Source organism: Drosophila yakuba, chromosome X, assembly GCF_016746365.2.
Source record: "Drosophila yakuba strain Tai18E2 chromosome X, Prin_Dyak_Tai18E2_2.1, whole genome shotgun sequence".
Taxonomy (NCBI): Eukaryota; Metazoa; Arthropoda; class Insecta; order Diptera; family Drosophilidae; genus Drosophila; species Drosophila yakuba.
In genome coordinates, this window is record NC_052526.2 from 22,284,983 (window position 1) to 22,294,307 (window position 9,325).

The 9,325-nt window shown below is 40.6% G+C and overlaps 1 protein-coding gene and 1 long non-coding RNA gene across 5 annotated transcripts; one reads left to right on the forward strand and one right to left on the reverse strand.

The window, feature by feature from the left end:
• Positions 1-2,562: 2,562 nt before the first annotated feature.
• Positions 2,563-7,650, reverse strand: LOC26535197. Of its 4 annotated transcripts, none has more exons than XR_005560656.1 (7): positions 7,509-7,650; positions 6,737-7,441; positions 6,288-6,679; positions 3,376-3,438; positions 3,003-3,319; positions 2,853-2,945; positions 2,563-2,798 (listed from the first exon to the last, which is right to left on the reverse strand). It is a non-coding gene; the product is annotated as an uncharacterized LOC26535197 (long non-coding RNA). The 4 variants fall into 4 exon arrangements; XR_005560658.1 differs by having other exon boundaries at positions 2,999-3,319; XR_006245145.1 differs by having other exon boundaries at positions 2,783-2,945; positions 7,509-7,649.
• LOC26535697 lies at positions 5,840-6,539 on the forward strand. Its single transcript, XM_039372628.1, has 3 exons — positions 5,840-6,091; positions 6,150-6,242; positions 6,304-6,539. The coding sequence occupies exons 1-3, from the start codon at positions 5,987-5,989 to the stop codon at positions 6,436-6,438; spliced, it is 333 nt and encodes a 110-aa protein (XP_039228562.1). The 5' UTR covers positions 5,840-5,986; the 3' UTR covers positions 6,439-6,539.
• Positions 7,651-9,325: the final 1,675 nt, after the last annotated feature.

Below are 9,325 nucleotides of genomic sequence, written 5' to 3' on the forward strand. Positions count from 1 at the left end.
AGCCGCCAATACGGAGTAACCAATAGCTGCTCTGTACCCTCTCTCCCTGATTTGTCTCAACAACCAGACTATCCTTTAACCGAATTAGGTCCACCCGGCGAATCTCTCAATAAACATCAGAGACAGCCCTCGCGATCTGCACAGCGTATTAAAGATTTTTTTGATCAGATAAAAATCGAAAAACGGTTTTCGTTATCAGCAATTATTGCCTCTGATGTACGACCATACGCAGACGTAAAAATTCTTGGCCGATCAGAATTTTTATACCCGTTACTCGTAGAGTAAAAGGGTATACTAGATTCGTTGAAAAGTATGTAACAGGCAGAAGGAAGCGTTTCCGACCATATAAAGTATATATATTCTTGATCAGGATCAGTAGCCGAGTCGATATGACCATGTCCGTCTGTCCGTCCGTCTGTCTGTCCGTCTGTCCGTATGAACGTCGAGATCTCAGGAAGTACAAAGGCTAGAAAGTTGAGATTAAGTATACAGACTCCAGGGACATAGACGCAGCGCAAGTTTGTCGATTCAGGTTGCCACGCCCACTCTTACGCCCACAAACCGCCCAAAACTGCCACGCCCACATTTTTGAAAAATGTTTTAATATTTTTTCATTTGTGTATTGGTCTTGTAAATTTTTATCGATTTGCAAAAAAACTTTTTGCCACGCCCACTCTAACGCCCACAAACCGCCCAAAGCTGCCACGCCCACACTTTTGAAAAATGTTTTGATATTTTTTCATATTTTTATTAGTCTTGTAAATTTCTATCTATTTGCCAAAAAACTTTTGGCCACGCCCACTCTAACGCCCACAAACCGCCAAAAACTGTCCTTCGCACTTACACTAGCTGAGTAACGGGTATCAGATAGTCGGGGAACTCGACTATAGCGTTCTCTCTTGTTTTAGTTGTATAGGTGGAAAACTAGCCGAAGAAATACTGATAGAAAAGTGTCCTTATAAACCTGTTCAAAGTATTGTTCATACTGCCGAAAATCCCAAAACACCGTGGGCAAGATTCGCACAGAAATTAAGTACAACAATATGACCAAGGATATTACTTTTTACATCGTACCTTCGTTAAAGCAATCACTTTATTTAGGGTTCGATTTTTGGACAGAATATCAGCTATTATCATATGCTAAAATGAAACCTAGTCCAGAAAGTAATCTCCCAGCAGTAGATCTAGACGATGTTCGTTTTCTGACTGAAGAACAAAAACAGCAACTTGACGCCGTAGTTTAATGCTTTCCTTCTTTTGCCAAAAAGGGTATAGGGAAAACGACCATGCTTTCCCACTCCATTGACGTTGGCGATTCCGTACCTATCAAGTAGCGACGTTATCCTGTGTCCCCAGCTATCGAAAAACTTATGTATGATGAACTGGATCGCATGCTTGCTTTAGGGGTTATTGAAGAGTAGACCAGTGCGTGGTTTTCCCCTGTCGTATTGGTTCGCCAACTCGGAAAAGTGCGATTATGTATAGATAGTCGAAAGGTGAACCAAGTGACACGCAAGGAGCTTATCCAATGCCCATCATAGATGGCATTCTAAGCCGGTTGCCAAAGCCGGTTGCCCACTACAGACAAGTTCGCGTGATAAAACAGCTTTTACGGTACCAGGTAGACCTCTCTACCACTTCACCGTAATGCCATTTGGTCTCACCAACGCGCTCTCAACCATGTCCAAATTAATGGGCCGAATAATTCCATGGACTTTAAAAAACGAAGTATTTATATATCTAGACGACCTTTTGATCGGATCCGATAACTTTGAACGACATGTATTAGTTCTGAAAGAAATATCATCTTGTCTAAGAAAAGCTGGATTAACCATCAATGTTCACAAAAGCAAATTTTGTAGAAAGGAGGTCAGCTACTTAGGCCATATTGCAGACAATGGCGCAATCACAATGGATATGGGTAAAATTAGCGCTATCGTAGATTATCCTGTTCCTAAGTCTATTAAGCAATTGCGACGATTCCTGGGTATGACTGGGTGGTACCAGAAATTTATTCGAAATTATGCTTTTGTCTCAGAACCTTTAAAAGAATGCGTTAAAAGAAACACTACGTTTTAATTGGTCCAAGGCAGCTAACGAATCTTTTGAGAATTTAAAAAAGCTGCTTTGTAATGTCCCAGTGTTACGTACCCCATATTTTCAACGGCCGTATTATATCCACGGCGACGCCAGTCACACCGGCGTTGGTGGCGTGCTTATGCAGATAAATGACGAAGGTGACGAAGTTCCTATCTCTTACATGTGCAAGAAACTTAATCAATGCCAGAGAAATTACTCGGTCAAAAATGCAGTTACCGCGAAGCCGCCATATTTTTTTTTTTTTTAATAACTTTTATTCACGTTTAATTTTCTAATTTCATAAAATTTTACTATTTCGAGTAAATAGCCAAAAAATATTAACAAATAATTTGGAAAACCCAAAAACGTCCAAGCAATCAAAACTGAATCGAAGTTGCCAGAAGCAGTAACGTAGTTTAAAGCATCGTTCGGCGATGAATTCCCCACTTTCCTCATTGACATACAGCTCTATCACGATGTTGTCGCAGAACTGAGGGACCTGCCGCTCCACATCATTGCAGTCTAGGGTGGAGCGATTGACCACGGCCCACTTGTCGGTGTTTAGGCCCGGGTTCTGCGACTCCTCACGTCCTCAGGAGGCCGAAGAACTCGATGAAGGGCTGGCAGGAGTGCGGCGGGCACATACCATAGACGGCTGAGATGACCCATTGGGCGGTTTCCTCATCCTCGCAGACCACTAGCATGCTGGAGTCGAACGTCTGCGGATAGATACCCGTAAGACCCACAGTATTATGTATGTACCATGTATGCACCATGTTAGCTAAGGTTGAGGTATGAAGCCTATGGTGGCAAACAGCAGCGCCAGATGAAATCCCCGTTATAAGTAAGAAGAACAGCGCGGCATTCTGTGGCGAGTTCTTGGTTAGGCAGTCGAATAAAGGAAAATAAGAAGTTTAACCTACGCATCGGCGTCGGTTGGCGTTCACAATCAGGGCAAAGGTGTACACAACGTCCGCGTCCGAACTCTGGTTTGTTATCACCAGACCGTATCGCCGGTTCTCGGGCATTGTGTTCGCATACGGCGGCCAAGTATCCCTCTTTCTGCAATTCCTATATTCCTATTTTTGCACTCCACCAGTTGCTCCACTGCGCTGCTGCTGGCTCCGACTTGCACGCCATTATTTGTGTGGGAATTGGTTCGAGTAAGAATACTCGCAGTGAACTGTGGTCCAGAAATCGATTTTTTTGGCGTAAAGTCGAGTTTTCGATGTTAATATATCTATTTTAATTCTAAATTAAACAAATCATACATTAATAAAAAATTTTAATTCAAACCTTGAAAAGTGGCAACAAAACTTGTTGACAGCTTTTAAAAGTGTGCTAGCGAACAGCTGATTTCTGAAAAGAAAGAAAATGAAATAAAATATTTAGTTGCTTTATATTGTGCCACACGTGTAAAATTGGTCCAGAAAATTCAACTTAATTATGAAAAGTCATCTTCCAATTTATGTGTATTATTTTTTAGAATACTAACATGCGTTCTCCGTTTTTTCGTGAAATATAACTAATAAGCTGTTCCATGCTGAAAGCAACTAATTTGTCCAGATTGTACTTGTGTGTGTTGTCTTTAGCCACAAATCGAAAACTCATCCTTATTTGTCCCCCTTTTCTCACTATTTGGTAATATATAGGCAACTTTTCGAAATATGGCGCAGAAACAATCGAAAAATTCAATGTGTATTGGACTGGATATACGGGTGGGCCATCTAAATGTGACCCACGACAACTCTTAATAACTTTGACATACATTGTCAAATCGACCAACGTCATACCACATCTGATTCTTCATTTCAAGTAGTCATTACTATGGATAACTACACTTCACCAACGATCAATCCAAACCACTTACCGTCAATGGCGACCGATTTCGAGCCATGATAACCGATTTTTTGATGCCAATTGTGCGTAGAAAGCGAATGCATAACTTCTGGTTCCAACAAGATGGCCCGATCTAACGCCGACCGACTTTTATTTGTGGGGATTTTTGAACTCTAAAGTGTACATCAACAAGCCAAGGACTTTAACTCAACTCAAGGCGAACATCGAACGTGAAATAGCGGCCATACCTAAAGCTACGCTCGAGAAAGTGATGAAAAATGCCGAACAAAGAGCCAATTTCGTCATCAGGGAAAAAGGCGAGCACATGATCCAAATAATATTTTAAATGTTAATAATATTAATCTCCTTGAACTAAAATAAATGCCTGTGCAAAACTAACAAATTGTCTTTTCCTTAACAATCTTATTTACGAATCACACGGGTCACAAGTATATGCCCCACCCTGTACACCAAGATTAATAAAAATGCTTTGGAATCCAAGATCTTAAAGAAAATAGACAAAAAAAATCAGTAATTTTTATAGTTACATTTGTAAGTATCTTTCCAAATATAACTACATGCTTGAACGATTTATGTCTGGATGGCGTCTAAAATATCAATTACACTCGATGAAACCTGCAAGACACCACAGCAATGGACGTCTTATACAAATGCGGGCACAAGATTAAAAAGGAAATTTGCATCTGAGCTTGCAGATGAAAATAAATGTGGTGCAAATCTTCTTGCACATGCTGCAGCGCAGCACTCTCTGCGCAGAAACAAAGCAGGAAGGAACGGCTTTTATTCTTAAGAAAACCATAACAACACCCGAATAATCATCTGAATCGAGAAAGCAATTTGGTATACAAAAACCCATTCTACTTGCTCCCGATAAAGCTTTCCTTCTAGAAAATTCTCTTACAAAACAGCAATACATGAACACTAGATTTATGAATACAAGTCGCCACAGTAACATTTATCCAAACTACTATAGTCTAGTAATGGATTCTAAATTACAATGCCGTCCTGTAAATATAAACGTAACAGAAACCTGTGCCCAAGTATCATTACAAAACCTTTTGGATCATACTGCGTTCAGAATTATTAAAATGCAGGCTGATGTTTTAAATCAGTTCTCAAACAGTTCTGAAACTAATATGCAGCTATGGATTTGATGGTTCAACGGGTCATTCAATATACAAGCAGAAGTTTACTACCGAAACACCTGGCAAACAGCTTTCAGATCACTCAATTTTTGTCACTTCTTCTTCCCATAAAAATTATAGACTCTTTTGAAAACAAAATATGGAATAATTCATAAAATATTGGTTCACGATTACCAGATTAATAATTCGAGCTTGGTTCTACTAGGATACATAGGCTTCTCAAGCTTGCAACATAGCTTACAAGAAAGATTCACATTTTTGTATTGGTCTTGTAAATTTCTATCGATTTGCAAAAAAACTTTTTGCCACGCCCACTCTTACGCCCACAAACCGCCCAAAGCTGCCACTCCCACACTTTTGAAAAAATTTTTGATATTTTTTCATTTTTGTATTAGTCTTGTAAATTTCTATCGATTTACAATAAAACTTTTTGCCGCGCCCATTCTAACGCCCACAAACCGCCAAAAACTGTCAGCGTTGAAAACATTTTCCCTCACTTCCACTATCTGAGTAACGGGTATCAGATAGTCGGGGAACTCGACTATAGCGTTCTCTCTTGTTTAAAAGTGTGGGCGTGGCAGCTTTGAGCGGTTTGTGCGCTTTAGGGTGGGCGTGAGAACATGGGTCAACAAACTTGCGCTGCCTCTATATGGAGTGTGCACTTTCTAGCATTTATTGTTCCTGAGATCTCGACGTTCATACAGACAGACGGACATGGTCGGAAACGCTTCCTTCTGCCTGTTACATACTTTTCAACGAATCTAGTATACCCTTTTACTCTACGAGAAACGGGTATAAAAATCGATTTCTGGACCACAGTTCACTGCGAGTATTCTTACTCGAACCAATTCCCCCAAAAATAAGAGGGAAAGAGGGATACTTGGCCGCCGTATGCGAACACAATGCCCGAGAACCGGCGATACGGTCTGGTGATAACAAACCAGAGTTCGGACGCGGACGGTGTGGACACCGTTGCCCTAATTGTGAACGCCAACCGACGCCGATGCGTAGGTTAAACTTCTTATTTTCCTTTATTCGACTCGTCTAACCAAGAACTCGTCACAGAATGCCGCGCTGTTCTTCTTACTTATAACGGGGATTTCATCTGGCGCTGCTGTTTGCCACCATAGGCTTCATACCTCAACCTTAGCTAACATGGTGCATACATGGTACATACATACTTTTTAATGCTGTGGGCCTTACGAGTATCTATCCGCAGACGTTCGACTCCAGCATGCTAGTGGTCTGCGAGGATGAGGAAACAGCCCAATGGGTCATGTCAGCCGTCTATGGTATGTGCCCGCCGCACTCCTGCCAGCCCTTAATCGAGTTCTTCGGCCTCCTGAGGACGTGAGGAGTCGCAGAACCCGGGCCTAAACACCGACAAGTGGGCCGTGGTCAATCGCTCCACCCTAGACTGCAATGATGTGGAGCGGCAGGTCCCTCAGTTCTGCGACAACATCGTGATAGAGCTGTATGTCAATGAGGAAAGTAGGGAATTCATCGCCGAACGATGCTTTACACTACGTTACTGCTTCTGGCAACTTCGATTCAGTAAAATTTTTAACTTTTAAACTTTTTAACAATCGCCGAGCCTAATAAAAATATTACATAAATAACTGCCGACGAAATTCATCACACCAAAAACTTACCACTAGGGCTCAGCGCGGCGTATAGCGGTGGCTTAGGTTTTACCATCCTGCTGACTTCCTCTTCTCGCCTCCCAGGCTACTTAAAGACAATTTTTATATTGGATTGACAGCACCGATGACGCCTGGATTTGAAATGGCCGATCGAGGTGTTAGCTGCTTTCTCTGGGTCGTCAATATCGGCTTGCGGTAATTTGAAGCTCTAGTCAGAGAATAGACCGTGCCATTCCAAGGCGTTTGTCGCCGATTGCTTGTGCAACCAGCAGGGAGTCTTTCCTCGGCCCTCTGTTGTCTCCTTGCCTTTCTGGGCTTGTAACCAGCCCTGTTCTCTGAATTGTTCTTGTGCGCAATGTATATGCATGCGGCATTTGTTGCAATGTCCAGGATGGGATCATGAGCGATCATCATTGCATTATTGAAGAGTGGAAACGCGACCTCAAGGTCTGTATTTCCGCATCCGTCCGATTCGTTAGCATAACTTTAACTTCAAGAAAAATTGTTGGAGCCCAAAACCAATAGAGAACTTCTCCCGGGTCATTATTTCCCAATAATCTTGACAGGTAATACGTTTTCTTAACGTTTTTTGGTCTCGACAATACTTTTTCGGTTATTTCTTTTCATTAATTATGCGCTTAAATCATACTGCCAATTCTGCCAATTTAGGCAAAAGAACGACAACGACGCAGCAGATCTGCTCAAGGGTCAATTCTAAATCCAAATGTGTTTTTTATAGAAAATGTTTAACAAGAACAAAATTTTGTTTGTAGTCACCAACATTTAATCGAAGTACTGCAAGGACGAGGGTAAGTTCTCCGCTTATATGGTTTAATTAAGAAAAATAATATAGCTTAACATTTAATTATATAGACTTATGACGAATTTTAGATTTAGTAACAACCGCTTTTGACAACTTTTCCACTTGACTCTCGACTCTACACTCGCTCCTTTCCTATCGATAACTTGCTCTTGTCTAGGGTTACATTGTAATTAGGGCTGCAATGTAGAAGTATCGAAACATTCAATACCTATTTAGTACGTACAACCACTGCACTATGGTCCAGAATTAGATTTTTGGGCATAAAGTCGAAAAATTGAGTTACATGGTTTAAACTTCACACATTTTATTGTTATAGCATTGATAATTTGTGAAAAAAATGCGACCACGCCCACGCTCGGCGCCCCTGGAAACTAATTAATAGTAGATTTAGAATAAATACATATTATTTCCCGAATTTCGCAAAGTATCGCGAATTTTGATTTTTTTTTGTGGCGTTATGTTGGTACTCATGTCTGTCACTTATGCCGACAAGCTTGGGCATTTTGAATGTACACTTAATTGTTGACAGTTGATTTGCATGCACGTGTTTTGGATCGTCTTCGATTATTACCTATTAAAAAAAATGGGTCAAAGAACCAGTATCCAATTTTGCGTAAAAAACAAAATTAAGTGGGCGGATGCATTCCGAATGTTGACTGTGGCGTCGTGGTGACGAATCGTGGGTTTATGGTTATGAAGTGGAAACCAAAGCTTAATCATCTCAATGGAAGCTGCCGCACAAACGTGCCCTAAACTGAGAAGCCCATGAAAGGACGACGTAATCCTAGTAACATTGTAAGATACCCAGTTTTTATTGAGATTCTCTTTAATCTCTTTAAAAACATGATCCAATTATTCAATTACGACACCTGGGGGAATGACACAAGGATATTGCCGTGATCTATTCGCAAATTCAGCGTTGGGGATAAACACTTCTTTTTCTTCCTCGATTGAGTAAATCTTGAATGACAGCGATATGCTTAAGCAATAGAAGAAATGTTAATAATTCTGTTTCTATGGTACTGGAGAAGAGTTTAGATGGAATTATTGAAAGGGAGAAAGTATCGAAGTTGCCCTTCTGGAAAATACAGTGATTGAAGGATGTGAGCCTGACTGTTGCGATGTTGTTGACAATTGCTTTGATAAAATTGATCCTTACGTCAGTAAGCCTTCTGGTTTCGTTAAAGAAAATAGGAATCTTTGCAACAGGTACCGTTAATAAGAAATTGCCAACTGCTCTCAGATGCGGAATTAAAACAGCGCGGGACTGGTTCTTTTGATATGAAATGCGAAATTAACCAGTATCTTGTGTGTGCAAAACGGTTTGATAATACGCCTGTTTAACTAATATATGCAGGTTATCAGCCTTTTGGAATATGCAAACGTTGGAGCCAAAAAGAAAAAGCTTACAATGATATTTCAAGGCCAGTTATTGCTGCTTTATACGTGGGTGAAGTAGATTTGGCAGGTATGCTAATGGAGCTCTACAAAATTTGCCACCGATCAATAAAGTGGTACAGCAGAATTTTTTAAACCCAAAGCAAAAACATATTCCCTTTATAAAATTTCAATCGGAAATTGCCCATGTACTCCATTTGCAAAAAAAAAAGAGAGGTCGACCAACAAATGCAGAAAGAGAAAGCTCAGTAGTATATTCAAGCAGTGTTTCTTCAATTAAATAAGTACAAATTTCAGATCAATCCTACAGTTATCATAACATTATGAACATTGGGTGGTTTTTGGAGAAAGGGGACGTTGCAGACAGTGCAAAACTG

Coding starts and splice junctions, on each gene's coding strand:
- LOC26535697 (XM_039372628.1), top strand. CDS start 5,987: ATGCCCGAGAACCGGCGATACGGTCTGGTGATAACAAACCAGAGTTCG. Junction 6,092..6,149: donor ACGCCAACCGACGCCGATGC/GTAGGTTAAACT, acceptor AACTCGTCACAG/AATGCCGCGCTGTTCTTCTT. Junction 6,243..6,303: donor CCTCAACCTTAGCTAACATG/GTGCATACATGG, acceptor ATCTATCCGCAG/ACGTTCGACTCCAGCATGCT.